This window comes from Pseudorca crassidens, chromosome 16 (genome assembly GCF_039906515.1).
Source record: "Pseudorca crassidens isolate mPseCra1 chromosome 16, mPseCra1.hap1, whole genome shotgun sequence".
NCBI classification, from domain to species: domain Eukaryota; kingdom Metazoa; phylum Chordata; class Mammalia; order Artiodactyla; family Delphinidae; genus Pseudorca; species Pseudorca crassidens.
Window position 1 is genome coordinate 27,111,514 of NC_090311.1, and position 24,783 is coordinate 27,136,296.

Here is a 24,783-nt window from a genome sequence, read left to right on the forward strand (position 1 = left end):
TTTATAGCATTTCTAATAGGGGAAGCAAGGGAGGAGGACAATCTGGCCAAATTCCATAGAAGCAAAAATATCTCTATGACATAACAAATGTGCCACTTGCTTTACTAATTGCACAGACCTAACAGAACCAAGTTGTTGAAATGTATGCAGGGATCACTTAAATCCTGAAAGCCCCAAATGACCACAATGGACATCTCATTCGGTCAAAACTAAGGGATCAGTGTTTAAGTGAAGTAAAGAAAATCCCAACAAATATAAATGCCACAGTAAGTTTTAAAACAGCCTACAGCCATTTTCATTACAACACAATTGTGAATTAGATTAATGAGATACTATTCAGTAATTTAGCCAATTCCCATAATTTTTCCAACATTTATCAAAATCAACTAATACAAACTTCAACTTATTCCACTATACTATAACCACACTACTCTCATGTCTACCAGAGAAAGCAAATAAGTAGAAAAAAAAAAAAAAGCCCAAATAATTATGAGCAAATTGCCTTGAAAGGCCTAGAAAAGCCACAGTGAGTCTCAAAGTGTGATCCCAGAACCAGTGGCATCATCTGGAAACTAGTTAGAAATGCAGATTTTCAGGCTCCACCCCAGGCCTATGGAATGGAAAACACAAGCCCTCCAGGAACTTCTGTTGCAGCTTTTAGTACCACAAGCCTTTAAAAACTAAACCCAATTATTTAAGCAGCTTTAGCAGTGTTTTCCACCGAGGATAAAAATTATAAAGCATATAACCTATAAATTAGAATGTAAAAAGTACATTTTAATTAGGCTAAGTTCAAAAACAAAAATAAAGGGACTTCCCTGGTGGTGCAGTGGTTAAGAATCCGCCTGCCAATGCAGGAGACACGGGTTCGAGCCCTGGCCCAGGAAGATCCCACATGCCGCGGAACAACTAAGCCCGTATGCCACAACTACTGAGCCTGCGCTCTAGAGCCCGCGAGCCACAACTACTGAGCCCGTGTGCTGCAACTACTGAAGCCCGCGCACCTAGAGCCCATGCTCCGCAACAAGAGAAGCCACCGCAATGAGAAGCCCACACACCGCAACGAAGAGTAGCCCCCGCTCGCTACAACTAGAGAAAGCCCGAGAACAGCAACAAAGACCCAACTCAGCCAAAAATTAAATAAATTAACAAATAAATTTATAAAAAATAAAATTAAAATGACAAAGTTTACATATTATCTTCCCAAAATAGGAAACAGTCACCACTTCAAAGTCAAGAAGGAAAACAAAAAAAAACACTTAGAACTGCCTAAAAATAAATGGGCTGATTTTACCATTTCTACACAACAATCATCAGTGGATGCCAAAACTATAGGGAGAAACAATGCTGGGAAACAAGTTATTTACACAGTTTCCAAGTTTCACTCCACTGAGCACTTATTAATTCCAAATATACCTTTACAATGGAGAAATCTGGTGAATACAGCCTTAATAAAATGATCAAACTTAGCATCACCGATAAAGGAACAAAATAACATCGTGTACTTTCTGATGTAATGCACTGAGAAACTACAACATATATTCCTGCCAAATTTTTTAACCTGAATCTAACCATGGACAACAATCAGACAAATCCAAATGAGATACATTCTGTAAAACTTGCCTGGACTCTTCAAAAACTTCAATTTCAAGAATAAAAAGACTAGGGAACTATTGTAAATTAAAGGAGACTAAAGAGACATAACTATGTGTAACATGTGACTGGATCATGAATTTTAAAAAAGGAGGCTATAAAGGACACTACTGGAACCATTGGGGAAACCTGAATATAAACTATATATTGAATAGTAAAATGTTATCACTGTTAAATCTCCTGAGTGGGATCCTGCATTGTAGTTATGAAAGACAGTGCCCATGTTAGGAAATACATGCTTTAGTAGAGGTGCAATATCATGATGTCTACAACTTTCAAATGATTTAGAAAGGAAAGTATAGCTATACAGAGAGGAAAAAAATCAAATATGGCAAAATGTTAACACTTGGTCAATCCAGGTGAGGGATATATGAATGCTTTTCTCAATTTTTCTATAGATTTGAAAAATGATTGATACCACCCATTCCCCTCTTCAAATCCATATTTCTCCAACTGTATGATTTTTTTTTAATTATTTATTTATTTATTTATTTGACTGCACCAGGTCTTGTGGCATGCAGGATCTAGTTCCCTGACCAGGGATCCAACCTGGGCCCCCTGCTCTGGGAGTGTGGAGTCTTAACCACTGGACCACCAGGGGTCCCTCCAACTGTATGATCTTAAGGAAGTAACTTAACCTCTCTGTGCCTCAGTTTCCATGCCTGTAAATCAGGGATAATAACAATACATACCTAATAAGGTGAGAGGATCAAATGAGTTAATATATGTTGAGTGCCTAGAATCCTACACTGTACATACTGAGCTATAAGTGTTTTCTGCCATTATTGCTGTTATTTTATTATTACTACTGCTACCACAACCCAAGGTTAGAGAGACAAAGAAATGTAGCTTGGATACTCACAGTCCTATATATAACTTCCAAAATATTTTCACTATTTATAATTTCACCTAGTCCTCACAACAACTCTTTGAAGTAGGAAGAGAATTATTATCAAAATTATAATAATTATAATAATTATTTAATAATTATAATAAAAATTCTAATAGTTATAATTATAAATAATTATATTATATTTAATATAATATAAATAATTATATTACATTTGCTATAATATAATTATATTATATTTAATATAATATAAATAACTATATTATAAGTGATTATATAATTATTATAAATAATTATAAAAATAATAATTATAATTATTATCGAATTATTATCGAAACAATTATCACCTTTCCAGATGAGGAAAATGAGACTCGGAGGTTAAGCAACTTGCCCAAAGTTTTCTAACTTCTAGAAAGCAGTATAAGTGAGATGAGAACTAGGTCTTGTTTTCACTATGGCACAATATAAAATTTACATCACAATCTTAACTGATTAGTAGGTATTTTCAAAGAAAGCACACCAAGAAGACATGTAGAACTCCTGATACTGTCAGTAAGAGACAAAAGAAGTTATCACTAGTCCATTCAGCAAAACAGATGTCACTTTCCAGAGCTTTGATATTCTCCTTAAATACCCTTGAAAACAAGGACCAAAAAATATGAACTCTTATAAAAAGAGATTTATTGTATTTCTATAGCTTATTACATACCTTGTAACAATCATTTTGTTAAACGTGAATGTCAGTTTTATCTTCAGTCCCTTTTTTCCTGGCTATTTACAAGCTTTGTAAGAATTGTTCCTTAATTAGGTCTAAACATAGCTTTATATAAATGGATTCCTGGAAATAAAATGTTCAGACTTAAGGAATGATTGTTACAGAGACTGTAACAGGCTGTAAAAAAAGAATGCCACTTTAAACAAAGATTTCTTATTTTAATTAAAAAGATAATCATCAGAACATTCCTACACTTAACAGAACCATTTAAAGAAGCTTCTTTGGGAAAAAAAAATATGTAGGATCTTATGCAGGCTTCCGTGTATAATTTGTAATATATTTAAACCAAAGTCTCAGTTGATCCTATGGCATGAATTCTTTTTTTTTTTTTTTTTTTTTTGCGGTACGCAGGCCTCTCACCGCTGCGGCCTCTCCCGCCGCGGAGCAACAGGCTCCGGACACGCAGGCTCAGCGGCCATGGTTCACGGGCGCAGCCGCTCGGCGGCACGTGGGATCCTCCCAGACCGGGGCACGAACCCGCGTCCCCTGCATCGGCAGGTGGACTCCCAACCACTGCGCCACCAGGGAAGCCCGGTATGAATTCTTATATACTGTCCCTACACTTTAATGATACATTGAAAGAGAAAGAGTTCCAAATGAGATAAACATCATTTCTAATTCTTTTTAACATGAATGCTTTCAAAAGATTATGAGTATTTTTCCGTAAGATATTGATAAAACACATTTAAGAATACTTAAACACTTTTTAACATGACCACATATAAACATATCTAGGATCACACAGTTTATTGATGCAGTAGGTATATGTCAAGTAGAGGGACTATATCCAGTGGACTACCGTATAATCAAAGATGATACATACCTGCATAAAAGGAGTTTCTATTCTCAAACTCTGATAAAAACTGAAACAATCATTCTTATTTTCAAAACATCACACCTGGATAAGACTGGAGGGTGTGAAAAACCTTTGGAAGCATGATTTGATAAGGCAGGATTCTTTTCGATTAATTTATTTGACTTTTTTTTTTTTTTTTTTTTTTTTGCGGTTCGCGGGCCTCTCACTGTTGTGGCCTCTCCCATTCCGGGACGCACGCGGGCTCAGCAGCCATGGCTCACGGGCCTTTCCACTCCACAGCATGTGGGATCTTCCCGGACCGGGGCACGAACCCGTGGTCCCCTGCATCGGCAGGCGGACTCTCTACCACTGCGCCACCAGGGAAGCCCTATTTGACTTTTAAATTGTCCGTTTCTAACCTAAATTTGTTAAGTTAGGCAAGATTCCAAGAGAGAATGAAGTAGATCTTATAAGCTGTCACTATAATTAACTGCAATTTGAAAAACAGATGCATCAATATTCCTCTACTTAAGTCATCTTTTCTAAATTACACTGAATGCTACACATGAGTCACTACTTGACTGTCTATTTCTGCACCAATATATTCCTGGAAACTGCTTTAAGTGGACTATATTTTCCCAGGGAAACAAGTTCTAATCAGGAGGCTATTTCCTAACTGAGGACTTGGTATCAAAGAAAAGTACTGACACGCCTAATAACATCAAAACAAAGATTCAATAATTATAAACCTCTATCGTTATTAAAAATAAAGAAATTACACTCCACCTTCATAAAATGGGAATGACATACCAATGATCATTAAGTGTGTGTTGAAAGTGTTAAAAAAAAGTAACTCTTCCACATTTACTCATTAAACAAATTTGACCTTAAGCTAATAACCAACTAAAACACTAAACATTTAGTTAGCAATCATCTAGTTTGCTTCTTATAATACAGCCTTCTGCTTGGGATGATTTATGAAGAAGGAAGAAGTAGAAGGGGGCCAAACATATTACTCAAGGGAATGCCTCTTTTCCTCTATCTAAATTATTTCCCTGAATAAGTAAGTTTTTCAAAATTATACCAAGAATAGGAGATCAGTAAATGTTGATAATGATCATGATGACCATGAGTGTTTCTCACTTATTTTGCTTTGTTTCTAAAAACTGTAAGTAGGGACTTCCCTGGTAGTCCAGTGGTTAAGACTCCGCACTTCCACTGCAGGGGGCGCAGGTTCAATCCCTGGTTGGGGAACTAAGATCCCACATGCTACGCGGTGCCAACAAAACAAAACTATCAGGTAATCAGATATTTTTCTTTTTCATTTGCCTATCTCCTCAGTTTAAAAGCCACAAGTGCTCTACATAAGACCAAATGCCACCAGAAAAAAACACTCTTAAGTCACTCTCTCATTCTGTCACAGGGCTTACTTGAAACTTTGTAACTAGGTTTCAAAGTACCCCTCACTTCATTGAAAAGCCATCAACATTCATTAGCACAAACTCCTTTCTAAAATATTTACAAAAAGTCTTTCATAGAATGCTAATGTTACAAAAGTTTTTCATGGAATGTTTCACAGAACGTTACATCACTCTAATGACCATTCTTCTGATTCTTCTTAGGATGACTAGCGTTTGTGTTTGAGCCCAACAGATAAAGTCATCAAGAACTGAGGTATTCACTAGGGAAATGCAAATTAAAACCACGATAAGATACTACTATATACCTATTGGAATGGCTAAAATAAAAAATACTAACAATCCCAAGTGCTGACAAGGATGGAGAACTAGAACTCTCATACACTGCTGTGGTAATGCGAAATGTTACGGCCACTCTGGCCGTATTCCATACAATGGAATACTACCAAGCAATAAAAAGGAATGAACTATTGATACATGCAACAACTTGGATGAATCATCTAAAAGGCATTATGCTGAGAGAAAGAAGTCAGTACGAAAAGATTATATATTGTATGATTCCATTAAATGACTTTCTCAAAAAGATAAAACTAAAGTGAGGGAGAATAGATCACAGCTCCCAGGAGTTAGGAAGATGGGGAGATAGTACAAGGTAGTTTTTTGGGGGATGATGGAACTGTTGTGTATCCTGATAGTGGTGGTGGTTACATGAATTCTGAGACCTGTACACTAAAAAAAAGTCAATTTTACTAAACGTTAATTTTTTAAAGAAAAAACCAAGACCAAAAACATGCACACAGCAGACATGAATAAATACACGTTTAAACAGTAAAATGGAATAGGGGTGGAATGTCTATTCAATAAACCTTGGAAATCTGTGTGAATTATTTTGAACTAGAGTTTTTTTGTTTGTTTGTTTTTGTTTTTGCGGTAGGCGGGCCTCTCACTGTTGTGGCCTCTCCTGTTGTGGAGCCTGCGGACGCGCAGGCTCAGAGGCCATGGCTCACGGGCCCCGCCCTCCGTGGCATGTGGGATCTTCCCGGACTGGGGCACGAACCTGTGTCCCCTGCATTGGCAGGCGGACTCCCAACCACTGCGCCACCAGGGAAGCCCTGAACTAGAGTATTGTTGTAAAAGTATTACCACCACTATATCCTTATGGACTAGAAAGCTGCTTCACACTTTACCTCATTTAATTGTATCAATTACATCTCCCTCTGATGCTGTGGCTGATGCTGCTTTTAATCTAAGGGATGAAGATAAAAAGACCTTTTCAGACAATTTCTCACTCACCAGAAAGCCTGTGGCTTTGTGCCTCTCACTTGAGGTCAGCTTGAGGACCCTGCTCAAAAGAACAACTCTAGTCTATGTAATTGTACAAAAGACGAATCTTTCATCATAAATTTCCTTACCATTCAGTTATGCCTATTGCTTTAAGCAACACTTCAATGATTCCTCAAACTTCTCCCTTCATTCCTTGACATTACCTCAAGACATTACTTTAAGAGCACTATGAAACAACTGTTGAGGTAGTCTGTTGTCATTTATCTTCATGTATGTAATAGGGTCATGGAATATTAACAATAAAAGTAATGTTAGAACTATCCACAACTTCTTCATAGCACCAGCAGGGACTACCAGTTTATTGTGACGTGATTTTAACATACCTAGAGTGGCCACATTTGGGGGTGTTGCTATTGCTCTTCTACTAGATATATCTCTTATAAATGGCATTATCGTGTTAATTTTTCTGCCCCTATGGTTCACCAAATTCTCCAGCTGCAAACAGCACCCAGAAGTAAATTGTTTTTAGAAACCAACTTATTACTAATCAGTTGGAACTCAAAGCGATTCTAAGCCTCTGCCATGAAGTTTGTCTCATTCTGCCTTCACTGTTTTTTTCCAGCTTTACTGAGATATAACTGACATAACACTGTGCAAGTGTAAGGTGTACAACATGTTGATTTAATATATTTACATACTACAAAATGATTACCACCTGCCTCCACTCTTGAATCCAGTTAACTCAGCTGCTTCCTGCTATGTTCCCCATGTACAAGGCTTCACCTTTTACTCTGGCTCTAGCCACAATATTTCCCCCACTCCCTCTGTGTTGGTACACTGGCCAGGACACAGCAGTCTAGATATTTTGTCAAAGTATGATCTGAAAAATATCTCTATCAGAAACACTGAGATGCCTGTTAAACATGCAGATTCTTGAGGTCTACTAAATTAAGTGGAGGGAAGAGGAGCTGAGAATCTGCACTACATGTTAACATGCTCTCCAAATAATAAAGTATAGTACTACTGCAGTGGGCACTAATGAGTAGACTGAATTCTTTAGTTCCTTGCTGGGTATTCCAGTTCTGTTTTTGAGCCCAAACTTGAAACAGGATTTGCCGCCTCTTTTCAGTACTCACTGATGTTGTCTGCCTACTGAATCTCCCCAGAATATCTGCACCCAGACTCCTTGTCACTATTTTCCCCTCTGAAATTATATCCTGCCCTTCTAAACTTCTCTGAGTCCCCAAATCTGCTTGGATATTCATCTGCTTGGTTCCCCACCAGGGAAACCCTATATGTATATCTTAAATTTAGTCTCCTTATTAAAGTTAGGGACTATTCCAATATCTTTACCCACCAAATACTTGTTTTGCCATACCTACTGCTATGGCAACCTTCCCTTTAATCGCCCTGAACACGCCTGACACCAGCCATATTTTACTCTTCTTTTTTCTCTTTTTCTTTTCTCCTAGCCTACTCCAGGCAAACCTTACTCACTGTATCTCCAGAATATTCCTTGAATATCTTTCCTTCTTTCCATACCAACTGCCCTAGCTCAAGCCCACGTGGCTTCTTGCCTAGACTATTACATAGTCTTTAAGCAGCCTCCCTGCCTGTCTGTTTCCCCCCCCCCCCGTCCCTAGTCCAATCCACTCAAAGTCAAATAACTAAAGTGGTATTCTAATCTTCTTTGTTGTTATTGCCCCCAGTGGGAATCAGATTCAGACATAAATTATAGACCTTTCAGAAAAAAGTACTCCCATGTGTTTATACTGAATGGAGGTCATGGAGCTCGGGTTTAAAAAACCTTTACACTCAACAACAGAAAATTAAATTTTAAAAATAGCATCTAAAAACACCAAATACCTGGAATAAATCTAACAAAAGATATATAAAGGCCCCTACACAGAGAAATTACAGACCCCAAAAATGGAAAGATATACCATTTTCATAGATTATAAAATTCAATAGTGTTAAGATCTCAGTTCTCCCCAAACTTATATATAGATTCAATGCAATTCCAATAAAAGTTATAGGAGGATGTTTTGTGGAAATTAAGCTGATTCCAATATATACGGACATGCAAAAGCTGAGGGACATTCAGTATCCAATATCAAGAATTGGTATAAAAATATAGTAATTAAGAAAGTATGATATTGGCACAAGGATAAATAGACCACTGGAACAGAAAAGTCCTGTAAACAAGCCCACACACATATATAGACAGGTGGTATATGACAAAAGTGACCATGCAATGCAACAGATGAAAAACAAAACAAAACTGAATTCTGTCCTCTACCTCACATCAAACATAAAAATTCCAGACGACTGTACATCTAAATGTAAAAGGTAAAATATTCATGGAAAAGACTCTGACAAGTACAGGTTTCTGGTAACTGACTATACTGCTGAACTGAATGAATAAGCATTTTCAGAACCCTGATGTAAAACTGATGAATTCATAAAAGTGCTAACAAAAGATCAAGATAAAAAAAAATTAAGCGTTTTGGGGTCTTGAAGAGATACTTGTAGACCCATGTTCATAGCAGCATTATTCACGATAGCCAAAAGGTAAAAGTATCCCAAGTGTCTGGCAAGAGATGAATGGACAAACAAAATGTGATGTATACATACAACGGAATATTATCCAGCCTTAAAAAAGAAGGAAATTCTGGGCTTCCCTGGTGGCGCAGTGGTTGAGAGTCCGCCTGCCGACGCAGGGGACACAGGTTTGTGCCCTGGTCCGGGAAGATCCCACATGCTGTGGAGTGGAAAGGCCCGTGAGCCATGGCTGCTGAGCCTGTGCGTCCGGAGCCTGTGCTCCGCAACGGGAGAGGCCACGGCAGTGAGAGGCCCGCGTACCGCAAAAAAAAAAAAAAAGAAGGAAATTCTGACACATGCCTTAACATGGATGAACCTTGAGAACATTATGCTAAGAAAAATAAGCCAGTCACAAAAAGACAAATACTGTATGGTGCCACATTTATGAGGTATCTAGAGTAGTCACATTCATAGAAACAAAGTAGAATGGCAGTTGCCAGGGACTGAAGGCAACTGAATGGCAATTGCCAGGGACTGTTTAATGGGTACAGAGTTTCAGTTTTACAAATTGAAAAATCTGTATTCAGTTTAGTGAGGGTCAAGGAAAACAAGTGTGTACATGAGATGGGATGGAGGGATCTGCAGTGACCTACAGCAGGATGTCAGAACCCTAGCAGGATAAAGAGAATGTCTATACAGGAATACGGCAGCCTTAGTAGCCCTGCACAAGGTGCTCAAGTCCAAATGGAGTGAGGAGAGCAACCTAGTGCACAGTATCAGAGCCTGAAATGAGAAGGGTCTTCTAACGGGGGCTAGGGGCAGCAGCCTAATATGGGATTTTGGAGACTGATAAGGTGAGGATGGCATCCACATGATGGGTGTCAGGAACAGCAGCAACAGGAGAGACTGGTCACATATAAGGGGGATTGATTAAGAAATTATGTTGAAAAAAAAAAGGAAATTATGTTGAGGATAATGAGAGCCAACTTACTAACAGAGAAGGGAGTTACAATTATGGAAAGCAAATTATTGGATAAACCCTGTTGTGTTAGACTAGAATTGGAGATACCTGTGTGAACTCATGGTTTCAAATAAATATGTAGATAAAATTAAAATAGCAATACGTGTGTGCACACGCGTGTGTACGCACATTTACACATACATATATTCCCTATCTCTGTCCAGTGAGAGGACCTGGGAGCAGTGACACCCAATAGCAATGTGTATACCTAACACCCAGATATTGACTTCTATATATCATTCTCTACTAAAAGAAACCGGAGAAAAAAAGAGAAATCACTGATTCCAGGGCTGGGGGAAAAAAGTACAATGTTCAAAGAATGACAGAAATACATAACAAAGACAAAGAAAGCAGTTTGAAAGCACTCTCACTGGCCAAACAGGGAACAATTTAAGTGTCAAAAGAAATAATGATTGGGCTTCCCTGGTGGCACAGTGGTTAAGAATCTGCCTGCCAATGCAATGGACACAGGTTCAAGCCCTGGTCCGGGAAGATCCCTCATGCTGCGGAGCAACAAAGCCCGTGCACCACAACTACTGAGCCTACGCTCTAGAGCCCGCGAGCCACAACTACTGAGCCCACGTGCTGCAACTACTGAAGCCCACATGCCTAGAGCCCGTGCTCCACAACAAGAGAAGCCACCACAATGAGAAGCCCACGCACCTAAACGAAGAGTAGCCCCCACTTGCCGCAACTAGAGAAAGCCTGCGTGCAGCAACGAAGACCCAACACAGCCAAAAAAAAAAAGAAATTAAAAAAAAGAATAGTAGGCAATAAGTAAAAGATAGTATTATAACCCATCAAATAAAACAGGAATTCATAAACTCATTCTGTTAAAAATAGATTGAAAATCTAATGAAGAATAAGATAGTTACATGGTTTCAAAGTACCTTCCCACAAGATACTTACTACAAAAACATTAGCTTTAAAGAAGAAACTGGCAGGTGCCACTTTAATCAAGTAAAAAAAGTTGTAAGACAAACAAAAATTATGTGTCACCCAACAGGAGGCAATAAGTAAAATAAAGCAACACTTCTGTGGTATTTCTGCCAAAAATACAGGACCAAATCTAATCATGAGGAAACATCATCAGATAAACCCAAATTGAGGAATCATTCTACAAAATAACTAGCCTATAATCTTCAAAAGTGCCATAGTCATGAAAGTTAAAGACAGGAACCGTTCCAGACTGAAGGAGACTAAGGAGACATGACAACTAATTTCAGTACGTGATTCTGAATTAGACTCTTTTGTTATAAAGAACATTACTAGAGGGACTTCCCTGGTGGCGCAGTGGATAAGACTTCGCACTCCCAATGCCGGGGGCCCAGGTTCCATCCCTGGTCAGGGAACTAGATCCCATATGCATGCCACAACTAAGAGTTCGCATGCCACAACTAAGGAGCCTGTGTACTGCAACTAAGGAGCCCTCTGCCACAACTAAGGAGCCCATGTGCTGCAGCTAAGGAGCTGGAGAGCTGCAACTAAGGAGCCCGCCTGCCGAAACGAAGACCCTGTGTAAGCAAATAAATAAATATTTTTTAAAAAAAGAACATTATTAGAACAACCGGCAAAGTCTGAATGGGGTCTAAGGGGTTAGATATGTAATTGTACTGTATGTTAATTTCTGAATTTTGATGGTTGTCTTATATAGAATGTCCTTGTTTGCAGAAAATATACACTAAAGCATTTGGTGATGATGTGACAACTTACTCTCAAATGATTCAGGAAAAAGTATCATTTGTGTTGTACTTGAAACTTTTCTGTAATTCTGAGTTGATTCAAAATAAAATATTAAGAGAAAGAGAAAGAATTGCACTGGTAGTTACCAAACACTAAAAATAAATATAGTGATGTTATATGTATGTGTATTTTATCCACAAACAGACACCCCAATTAGGTTAACTATCTTAAGAGAGACTATTAATTTGCCATGGCTACTTTAAAAAAGTACCACATACTTAGTGGCTTAAAGCAACATTAATTAATTATTTGACAGTCCTGTAGTTCTGAAGTCTGAAATGGGTCTCACTGAGCCGAAAATCAAGGCCTCAGCGGGGATATGTTCTTTTCTGGAGGCTTAGCTTTTCCTTTCCTGCTTCTAGAAGCTGCTCACATTCCTTGGCTCAGGGCTCTCTTACGGCATCTTCAAAATCAGCAACAGTGGATTGAGTTCTCACACGTCATCACTATGACCTCCTCTTCAGCCTCCCTCTTACACATTTAGGGTCCCTTGTGATTACACTGAGCCCAACCTGGATTATCCAGGACAATCTCCCTATTTTAAAGTCAGCTGAGGGACTTCCCTGGCGGTCCAGTGGTTAAGACTCTACACTTCCACTGCAGGGGGCACGGGTTCAATCCCTGGTCAGGGAACTAAGATCCCGCACGCTGCGTGGTATGGTAAAAAATTAAAAATAAAGTCAGCTGATTAGCAACCAAATTCCATCTGTTACCTTAACTCCCCTTTGCCCTGTAATTTAACATATTCACAGGTTCTTGGGATTAGACTGTCTATCTTGGGTGGGGGGTGGGGGGAAGGCATTATTTTGCCTACCTCAAAGAGTTTCCTTTATTCTGAGATTATGTGTTTTCTACTTCTGTGGCATTAAAAATCTCCTTCGTTCATTTATAAAATGGTGCTGACAGTGGTGCTTCTTCTTCAAGTACTGGTTGTGTAAGAAAAAAAAACGTTAACCCTGTAAATCCTGTGTAGGTATTTTGTAGTCTCAAAATCTTGTGACTTTTTTACTGATCTCTTAAATGAAAAAAATCTGAAAACAAAACACACATTCCTACAAAAGAACCATATATTTGTTGAAAGATTTGTATTGTATTTTTCAGAATATAGGGAATAGATCAACAAGAAAAAGGCAGACAATCCAATTAAAAAAACAAAAATGACCAAGGCATGAACAGACACTTCAAAAAAGAGGATATCTAAACAGCCAGTAAACCTAAAAAAGCCAAAAACCTCAATAATCTTTTTAGGTGCTTGATTACAGCAGTCATTAGGGAAATGCAAATTAAAACAGTCAAATAATACCATTCACCCACTAGTATGGCTGAAGTGAAAAAAGACAGTAGCAAGTAAATGTTACAAGAATGTACAGCAACTGGAACTCATATGGTGCTGTAGAAAGTATGAAATGGAAAAAATTCATAGACTCTACTAAAGCTAAACATTTTTCATACCCTATGACCCAGCAATTCCACTCCTAGGTATATACCCAACAGAAATATGTACATACGTACAAGAAAAGACACGTATAAGATTATTCATAATAGCACAATTCACAGTAACCCAAAACTGGAAATAACCCAAACGTCCATCAACAATAAAATGGCTAAAAATTTGAAGTATATTCACACAGTGGAATACTGCATAGCAATAAAAATGAACATACTACACCTAACACAGCAACCTGAATGAATCTTCTTATGTGGGACAAAAGATGCCAGACACTAGAGAATATATACTGGAGTGATTCCATTTATGTGAAGTTAAATACCAGTAAAGGCAAAAACTAATCTACAAATATAAGATAATAGTTACACAGAAGTGACCACTGGGTAAACATTCAATGAGCTGTATACTTATGATTTCTTTAAAAAGTATACTTATTTTACTTCAATAAAAGCTTATATAGACACATACCAAGTACACTATAATATTATTCTTAAATACAAACTGGATTCAATCCAAACTCCCTAGGCTCCCAATCTATCTTTTCCTTCTTGTCTGCTATTCACCTTACGTTCAAATCATACACATCTACTCACACTGTGCTGGCCGTCTCCTGATCTTCTGCCCTCTACCTAAACTACGCCCTCTTCCTGGAACTTCCCACTTCAGAAACAAGTCTGTCAAAATCTATCTATTCCACAAGTCCAATATGAAGCTCTCTTCTTCAAACCTTCCAAAGATCTTTCCAGTTAAAACTAATTTCCCCTCCCTTAACTTCTATAGCACTTTGTGCCTCTATTTTGGCACTTACCAAAGTGTGCCTTAAGAGATATTTATAAATGCCTATCTTCTCAACAGACTGTGAAGTTCTAGAGAAGACAGAAGTTTGATAATACTTAACTTTGTGTCTTCATCCCCTCCTGCCCCCATAACCAGTTCCCTCCACGTGTAACATAATGTTTTGCACTCGGTTTATGTTTATATTTTTATCAAATCACACGGCATGCCTCGTTTTCAGTTGTCAACTCACTCATTTTGTCAAGTACTACTTAACAGGAAAATGCAGTGCTCCAGCACAATTTAGGACCATAGAGTTCTAAATTTCCAATGAAAACTTGGATACATATAGGAGTTTAAGTAGCATAATTTATCAATTAACACATTATACATGGCAATTTACAATTTAAAATGAACTGAGGGGGGGGGAGAAAGAGAAAGAGAGACCCTTCTTAACTAGGTAAGACTAACAATTAAGACTTTTCAGTTAAGAAAATGAGCTCAGAGTCAGTTGTCTATTCAAGCCACCACTGTCAGTCCACTGGCCAGTACACTTGCTACACTGTAGTCCATGATCAAGTGCAGGTCTTCATTTGGGGTACTTGTTTTATAAAGTATACATTAAATATATTAAACTTTAATTTTTCTGATTAAAAACAATACATATTCACCGTCAAAAATGTAGAAAACATTAAGGAATATATAGAAAAGAAAAGTCGGGGCTTCCCTGGTGGTGCAGTGGTTGAGAATCTGCCTGTTAATGCAGGGGACACAGGTTCGAGCCCTGGTCTCGGAGGATCCCACATGCCACGGAGCAACTAGGCCCGTGAGCCACAACTACTGAGCTCGCGCGTCTGGAGCCTGCGCTCCGCAACAAGAGAGGCCGTGAATAGTGAGAGGCCCACGCACCGTGATGAAGAGTGGCCTCCGCCTGCCGCAGCTAGAGAAAGCCCTCGCACAGAAACGAAGACCCGACACAGCAAAAATAAATTAATTAATTAATAAACTCCTACCCCCAACATCTTCTTAAAAAAAAAAAAAAGAAAAGAAAAAGAAAAGAAAAATCACCTAAGTGATGCTTTTTTTGTGTGTTTCCTAATACATCTTCAGATGCCAAATATTTTGAAATATTACCCATAATCTAGCATTTCACAAAAAGCACATTAACAGTTTAGTGTAGTACTTGCTAAGAAGTACAAGGATTTACATATCCATGCTGCAAAAACATTATCCACATGCTACAATTCTGTTTCCATGACTTTTCAGTGAAAGCCTGAAAGTCCCCCAGACATCAGAAAATATCGTTGCAGCCTTAAGTTTACGTTCAGAGAAGGAGTTTAAGAGCGCTGAACGTAATACCAAGGGCATTATGTATGACCTTGATTCAAATTCTGTTACAGTTCAAATTCTGTTACAAATGCTACTCGAGTGACATCAACCTTATCCTTCCCAAGTACAGAAAAAAAGAATTGTGATACTCATGAACTTTCCAGGGCATCACTGTGGATTAAAGTCAAGATTCTGATTATTTCTTTACACTTTTTTTTTTCTACATGACATAATACAAAGACACCTGCTGTATTAAATTGTGATTCTGGAAGTATCCAACCAATAGGTGTTGTTCAGTAACCAAAATGTGAAAGTGCTAGTCAGAATAGTGCCAACAAGGGAGAGTAGAAAGAAAGCACAATAGTTGTAACAGTAAGCATTTTATCATTCTTCTATAAATCAAGTATACTAGGTTATTATTACTATAGTAAATTATTGTGCAAGTTGCTCTCTCTTCCACTCCTTCTATGGGCAGAGTATACTTTCCCAACTCTTGACTTGACCATGTGATTTACTTTGGTTAATGGAATATCAGCTGGTATAATACAACCAATGATTGAAAGGCACTTGAACAACTGGGCTTGCTCTTTTGTGCCTCTACTATAGCTATGAGGACAGCTCTGCCTGGGAAGTCACTGCCTCTACAGTCTGAGTCCCAGAATAACATGTGGAACAGTCCTGAGTGAGCAGCCAAATCCAGAGTGACCCAACAAAATTCAGTCTATGTCATCCAATATTCAGAAAATCCACATATTCATGAGAATAAATAACTATCATCGTATTGCCATGACATTTTGTGGGTCTTTATTACTCAGCAATAGCCAATTGATACAATGATACCGTGACAACTCCGTTTCCTCAGTAATTCAAATGATCAGAAATCTATATATAGGGCTTCCCTGGTGACGCAGTGGTTGAGAGTCTGCCTGCCGATGCAGGGGACACGGGTTCGTGCCCCGGTCCGGGAAGATCCCAGATGCCGCGGAGCGGCTGGACCCATGAGCCATGGCCACTGAGCCTGTGCGTCCGGAGCCTGTGCGCCACAACGGGAGAGGCCACAGCAGTGAGAGGCCCGCGTACCGCAAAAAAAAAAAAAAAAAAAGGTAAAATAAAATAAAATAAATCTATATATAAGTCTGGACGGTAACTCTCCACTCTGGCCCATCGGACCAGCAAAGAAATGTGCCATCATATTCCATTGTTTCTCTGCTCTTCAAGGATGAAACACAGTGCAAATGAGGGTTTCAAGTCAGACTGCCTGGGTTTGATCTCAGGCTTCTTGCTAAGCAGAGAGACTTTGTGCAAGTTACTTAACCTCCCTGGAATCAGTTTCCTCATCTGAAAATGGGAGTAACAATAGTACTGAATCTATCTTACAGGATTATTGGGAAGATTAAATGAAATAATAGTATATGTAAAGAATTTAGAATAGCAAACAGTAAACACTAAGTAAATACATATTAGCTATTCATGGCTGATCATATTTAAAAAAAAACAAAGAAAAATAAATAAACACAACCCTCCCATTTCTACTGTGGTTATCCTATTATTGACACAGACAGAGTCAGGTCAGGTCAGTCACAAGCCTAGGAATAGGAAGGCAAGTATACCCTGAAGGGAGAGCCAAATCTCAGAAAGGAGCAAGACCTCAGAAGGAAGTTCCAACTCAAAGCGTTCACCTTAAGCAGGCAGGAATTCTCTCCCAGCTCTGTGGCTTTTGCTCCCCTGCTCCCCATCCTCACCCTGGCCACATACAAAGGCAATCCAGGAACTATGATTGTAGTGCCCCAGAGAACAAATCATATTCTTAGTTCAAAATTACTCTCAGTATCTATTCTTCTGTTGTTATCTCTGAGTCTTCCGTAAAATGTTCTAGCTCTGTTTTCAATCAGGCTTCAGAAATCTAAAGGGAATTATCCAGAGATTCCCCAGGACAAGGTGAATCTTATGGAATACTAGTTGAAATGGTAAGATCAGGTGGACCTTTCCCATAGAGATTTTCCCCTCCTCCACTGCCAATGTTAGGATGCTGGGATTGATTTATTAAGGAAGAAAGCAGTTTTCTTTATAGTGACCAAGTTGTTAAACATTGGTAAATATTTTCTACTTTATCCACAGTGAATTCTTATTATATACATTTAGAGAGCACCTTCATGCTGTATTAAAATATTGCTAGAAAGCACATGGTATTTTAAAATATTTTAATACCACAAAGATCCTTTTTTCTTTCTTCATTCTCATTCGTTTTTTAATTGTAATGCCATTTACCACAAATAATTTTATCTATACATGATCAAGATCTTGCATAATGTACCATCTCCCTTTAGAAAGGGAAAAAAATTCTTAACTGGTTATTTTCTTTTAGGATTTAAACAATACACAAAAAATATAGAATAACAAGTAGTCTCCTTTGAAAGTTCATTTTCTAATTTAGCAATAAAAAATTTCTGGCAGGGCTTCCCTGGTGGTTCAGTGGTTGAGAGTCCGCCTGCTGATGCAGGGGACACGGGTTCATGCCCCGGTCTGGGAGGATCCCACATGCTGCGGAGCGGCTGGGCCCATGAGCCATGGCCGCTGAGCCTGCGCGTCCGGAGCCTGTGCTCTGCAACGGGAGAGGCCACAACAGTGACAGGCCCACGTGCCGCAAAAAAAAAAAAAAAAAAATTTCTGGCAATCATTCAAAGTAGAAGAATTTTTACTCCAATCTAATAATTCACTTCCAATAATTTATTATGCACATTACAAACATGAATCAAGAAAATGAACGCAGAGAATTATCATTAATTTGTAATTCCATACCCCAATACCTATATGAGTATTCAGAAAAGAAACTGAAGGCTAATTTAAATTGAGAACAGGTAACAGATATATAGAAATTCTGACAAACTAAGAACTAGTTTCAAATGTCCATCCAACCAGCTGGTAATAAATCTCACTGTTTTAAAGAAAAGCCCAACATAGTGAGAACTCTGAATACTTATTTTAAAATGCAGTTTCTTGCTTTTAGATACATATGGTTCTCAGGCAAAAAAGAAAAGTTCCTGAATCCTATCAATTCATCCAGTATTATCTCTACAGTAACATTATTAAGACAAGTCATGCAGGAGATCATGTTAGCTCCTTAAGAAGTTAACCTCAAAAAAGAGATGCCTCCAAAGCATTCCTAGAGTTATTACCCACAAATTTGGCTGATCCCATTTGTATTTTTATCCTGAGCATCCAACTAGAATAGCATCTGTGGTAGCCAGTCTCAAAAGGGCATGGCCCCCAGCAGTTTCTCTCTGTTTATGCATACCTCTCTTCTTGTCTACAGGTAGAGATTATTTTCCCTCCCTCTGACTCTGGGCTGGCCTTGACTGTCTTTGACCAATGGCAGCATTCTCAACTCCCAAACCTAGGACTTAGGAGAATTGGCTGACTGGTTTCTATTTCCTATCTCCTGGAATGCTCCTTCTTAGACACCAGGCATCATGCTTTAAGGAAATTGAAAGGCCATTTAGAGAAAGGAGGCCCACATAAAGTAGGACAGAAGGCATTACTGCTAGCTGAACTTTCATCCAGTGGCCAGCCATGACAGAAGGTGGCCATTTTGAACATTCCAGAAACGCTGGCACCCCAGCCAACACCAAGTGAAACAGAAAATGCATCAGTCAACCACAGATTTATCTTTGTTACACAGCAAGTTACCCTTTACACTTTCACTTATCTTTCAATTCTTTAAAAAACTATTTTATATGTCCTAAAATTATTTCATGCATGCGTCAAATTTTCCCAGTTCTAAGATCCTGGGATTGGTTTATCCTGTCCATTTAAAAATAAACTTCAAGGACTTCCCTGGTGGTGCAGTGGTTAAGAATCTGCCTGCCAATGCAGGGGACACGGGTTCGAGCTCTGCCCCGGGAAGATCCCACATGCCGCAGAGCAACTACGCCCGTGCGCCACAACTACTAAGCCTGTGCTCTAGAGCCCACGAGCCACAACTACTGAGCCTGTGTGTCACAACTACTGAAGCCCGTGTACCCAGAGCCCGTGTTCCACAACGAGAAGCCACCACAATGAGAAGCCCGTGCACCACAACGAAGAGTAGCCCCCACTCGCCACAACTAGAGAAAGCCCGCGTGCAGCAACGAAGACGCAATGCAGCCAAAAATAAAAACAAAACAAACAAAAAATCTTCAAATTCATCCCTCAACTTGTCATATAGACAGGTAGGATACAGAAGGATAGACAGATAGATCTCAAAAATCCAAAGGTAAACTTTAAGTCTAGACCATGTGTGAATTATGGTCAAATCTGAATTACCAGTCTCATTGATAAGATTTTATTATAAAATTTCTAATCAAAGTACTATGTCAATATAATAATGAACAAAATTCATGAAAGAGAATATCATTTCATGTTGCTTTTTTAAACAAATTTTACATTTTCTTTTTTTTTTTTTTTAGCGGTACGCGGGCCTCTCACTGTTGTGGCCTCTCCTGTTGCGGAGCACAGGCTCCGTACATGCAGGCTCAGCGGCCATGGCTCACAGGCCCAGCTGCTCTGCAGCATGTGGGATCTTCCTGGACCAGGGCACGAACCCGTGTACCCTGCATTGGCAGGTGGACTCTCAACCACTGCGCCACCAGGGAAGCCCTACATTTTCTTAAACAGTGGAAATCAGGCATCGGTATAAAAATTATCATTCACAACTCACAACTGAAGGAAGGGATAAGGACAAAATAAAGCCAAATACTATCAACAACTTCAATTTTATTAAAAGGATAATCCTTGCATGTGTACTGTGCACTAATTACTAGGTGCAAACACAAATAAAATATCTTCCTATCTCAACTGACTAAGGAAACAGACATGTTATAACAGGGTAAATGGGACCAAAGGCAAGTTGTGACTTAGATTCATAATAAGACTGTTACTGAGCTAAAAAGGAATACAAAATCTCTAACTCTCTGTTCTGTTTCAGTTATTAAGGTGTCATTCTTTTTTTTTTTTCTTTTTTTGCGGTACGCGGGCCTCTCACTGTTGTGGCCTCTCCTGTTGCGGAGCACAGGCTCCGGACATGCAGGCTCAGCGGCCATGGCTCACGGGCCTAGCCGCTCTGCGGCATGTGGGATCTTCCCGGACCGGGGCACGAACCCGTGTCCCCTGCATCAGCAGGCGGACTCTCAACCACTGTGCCACCAGGGAAGCCCTAAGGTGTCATTCTTGGTGACCCTCTTCCAGTTGGCCTTTGCTCAAACAGCAGCCACAATAGCAGGCAAGGTCAAAAATGAAAGTAACTATTGTAAAACTGAAGAAGAATTGGTTTCTCCCTATGGAAACTGACTCAACATTTAATAATGTGTGGCGTCCCAAAAGCTGTAAACTACTACATGGCCATCTCTAGCTCAACTTTAACTCAATCAGGAGACCATTATCAAAACAACTCACTGGTGCCAAGCAGAGATCAATTGGTTGAAAATGTTCCTAGGCTGACGTCTAATGGGGAGTAAAGAAGATGATCTCATAATGTCTCTTTATGATCTTTAAACCACATTATTCCATAAACCTGATACATGTCAAGATTAGGATTGAGTCAATCTCTAAGCAGGAAAACAAAAATAAGCAACTGCCACTTTTCTGACTCAAATCTAGAAGCTGGCTGTAGATACAAAGCAACTTCCTCTCACTTCTATAGTCCAAAAAAATTTCAAAGCCTCTTCTTAATATTTTAGAATTTCAACATTTGGTAGAAACTCAAGAACCTTCTTCAGGCCTAACAGAATTTTATTAAAGATACACTTGAACTTTAGTTAGGTGTTTCTGAAAGTACTAATACAAAGTAAGTAAAGTCATAGTAAATTTGACCAGTATTCTTGTAAATGGGGCAGTTTAAAGCCTAAATTCAATTAGGTTAATGTCCATGTTTGTTTAAATTTGGGTATCTCAGGCAAAGACACAAAATAACTGACAAAAGAAATAAGATTTGGAGTGACAGGTTACAATTACTTCTGGAAAAAGCAAAACTAGACTGCAAGTAATATCAACGTCTCTATGTCCACCTGCTAAGACAGAAGTAAGTCTATGCATCCCATCATTCTGTAACCACAAAGTCTGGTTTTACAACTAGGATATACAAATGAAGCATCAGATTAAAAGCATCAAATATCAGACTCCACAAATTTGCCAAACATACACATATCAAAAACAGAAAAGCATGATTCAAAGTTAAAGAACTAGATTCCAAAGGATTTAAACACACCCACAAAATCCAGTCCAAGTTCATACTGTGCTTCAACCTAAAACTCAAAACTACCAATCCTGACATCAGCCATTCCTCACTACCTGCATTCCCCCTTTTATCTCCTGAATTTCTCCATTGATCTTATCACTTCTTATGGGTCTTTGGATTCTCCATGGCCTTTCCTTTCCCAGAAAGTAATACAGCATCCGGTCCCCTCATTTTACTATCTCTACAATTTAGCACTAAGTTTTGTTTTACCCTATTAGTTATTAATTTTGCCCCTAATCTCCTGTACCTAGGTTTCCCCAGCCAATGAACCTCTCCTGTCTTCTCCTTTCAAACTAGAGGATGTAGCCCCTTTCCTGATATTTGTAATTCTGGTTCCTAGTCAACCCCCTTCCATTCTCAGAGACTGTCATCATAGCGCTAGATCCCCATCCCCAGTCCTTTTCTTCCTAAGTAAGGCCTAGTCCTTTCCAGAGTTTGTCAACATTAGTTTGGCCAAGCTGGGATTGTACCCTGAAGGCAAAGGCTATCTCTCCCACCTAACTCTACAAATCTGTCTCCCACCAGCCCTGTCTTTCTCTCCTCTAACCTTGGATCCAGCTGCATCCAGCGCTGCCCTTTCCCACCCACCTCCCACTCCCAATATCTCTCCTCCCACTATCCCGCGCTCCCCTTCCCCACTCCTGAATGCACCTCTTCTCCCGGGCCTCACCCGTAACCCTCACACAAGGAAGGCCCTGCCAGCGGCCTCACGGCGTCTCTCCTCCTGGCTTCCTCCGCTCTTCAGTAACTGTCCCTACGCCCCTTTCCCTCCAGGGCCCTGCGCGCCGCCCAGAGCCCCCTCCCCGATTAAGCTCCTGCTGTCACTTGGCCTCTCATCCACAAGATGGCGGAGCTGCTGCCCCCCACCTCCGGGTCCTCTCCGCAACCCCTCCTACCTCCCAGGAACTCCCGTCCCGTCCCTTCAGCCGCCTCCGCCCCCGGCCCCGGCCTCGGCCCAGGGTCCCGCTGCCCCCTCCTCCAGCGGGATGGCGGCCCAGACCCGAGCCTGAGCGACGCCGCCAACGCCACCGCCTCCACCGTTCCCCGGCCTGCACATTCTCCTCACCATAAACTTGAGCGCTTTTTCCTGCAGCACCGCCTCGGCCGGGTCCATGCTCGTCAACGGCCACCGAGTCCGCACTCCGCCGGGGCCGCCCCCTTGGTGCCAGGCCGCAACCAACGCGGAGCCCGGATCCCGCCTCCTCTTCCTTCTCCCCGCCCTCTTACCTCTCAGGCACCCGCAGGGGGGCCAGGGAGGATCAGCTGTTCCGTGCGCGTGCGTGAGCCCGCTGGCTCACGGGATTTGTAGTTCTGGGACTTCCCGCCGGAAAAAATGAGGCCACACCGCGAACTGCAACTCCCGCGGTTCACTGCGGTAGGGTCGCGGTGGCTGACAAGCCGCATCTAGACAACGGGCAGTCAAGTAGAGAATCAGCGTATGGGAATCGTAGTTTACAGCTTCTAGGGCTGGGAAATGGGAGGGGCATCGGTGTCTCCGTGGTTACCGAGCGACGCCAGTGGCGTCTTGCCTGGCAATTGATATCAAGATGGCGACCAGTGCCTCACCTGTAGCCCAAATACTGGAAAAAACTGTGAGAGGACAAAGGTCCTAGGGCCTCCCTAACTGTGGTTGTAGAAAACTGGACGCCCCCAAAATTCATATGTCTGGCGTCTGCGGGACGGATTTCAACCTAGAGGCGTTTGGCCTATGGGCACCTGGCAGCACCTTATAGACAAATGCAGAATTTCAAGGTCCTCCTAAGTCATCGCCGCACATTTCTGCCTGTCACCTTATTCTAATCCACAGTAAATCAGGGCCGAATAGAACTCGGCTCAGGAAATTCTCGGGTGTTTAGCACTCAGAAACCATGGCCTCTACTGCTAACCCTGAGATGTAAGCCCTGCGTTAAGGGTTAAATGGGTACTTGCAAAAGGCCTTTAATGGTGGAATATAATGGCCATCCAATAAATAAAGCATGTAAGTATTTAGTTTGGCCTTAAAAGGGACAGTACGAATTTATTTTGGAAATTGGGTTTAACCTAAGTGGAAAAAACACTAGGGTTGGGCTAAAAGTGATACGCTGTACAAAATATCTGAGTTTATAAAATAAGTGAATTAGGGAAATACCTTTTCGGTTATAAGGAAATTTTCCATTGTAAACTATTTTATTCATTCTTTCATTCAACAAACAGCATTTAACCGTGTGCAGACGTTGTGCCAAGAGATGGGGGGGATTCAGTAGTGAACGCAATAGACCCAGTCTTATGGAGCTTACATTTCTAGTATGTTGATACTTTGTCCTACTCATCCCTACATCCTCAGAACTCAGCACAATACCTAATACATAATAGACTTTAAGTTAATAAAAAGTTTTACTCTTGAATTAAAAAAAAAAGTTTTACACTACTGCAAAATGAAGACTCAAAACTCATTCATATGAAAACTACCTGCAACTTCTCATAGGACTAAGGCAGTATGTGACATGGTTGCCAAAAAAGCTAAAGCAATCCTAGGCAGCTTGAAGAGACTAGTGTCTGGGGAATAGAGTTTTATGGTTTTACTCTGTTTTAAAGCACTAAGACCATACCTGGAGTACTTTGTGGGTTTTTTGCTTTGTTTTAATTTAATTTTTTTATATAAATTTATTTGTGGCTGCATCGGGTCTTCATTGCTGCGTGCAGGCGTTCTCTATTTGCGGCAAGTGGGGTCTACTCTGTTGCAGTGCCCGGGCTTCTCATTGCGGTGGTTTCTCTTGTTGCAGAGCATGGGCCCTACCCACACAGGTTCAGTGGTTGTGGCACGTGGGCTCAGTAGTTGTGGCTCGCGGGCTCTAAAGCACAGGCTCAGTAGCTGTGGCGCACAGACTTAGTTGCTCCGAGG

At 40.2% G+C, this 24,783-nt stretch overlaps 1 protein-coding gene across 14 annotated transcripts in view; it reads right to left on the reverse strand.

The window, feature by feature from the left end:
* The window catches only part of BTRC (beta-transducin repeat containing E3 ubiquitin protein ligase), a 186,815-nt gene extending 163,683 nt beyond the window's left edge, over positions 1–23,132 (reverse strand). For 2 of the 14 annotated variants that reach the window (XM_067709649.1, XM_067709645.1), the window contains exon 1: positions 22,969–23,132. In XM_067709649.1, coding sequence (XP_067565750.1) covers positions 22,969–23,016 — 48 coding nt within the window. In that variant the 5' untranslated portion in view covers positions 23,017–23,132. Of the gene's footprint in view, positions 1–22,553; positions 22,773–22,968 lie in introns of those variants that run through there. The other 12 variants (XM_067709656.1, XM_067709653.1, XM_067709652.1 and 9 more) reach the window with 7 other exon arrangements.
* Positions 23,133–24,783: the final 1,651 nt, after the last annotated feature.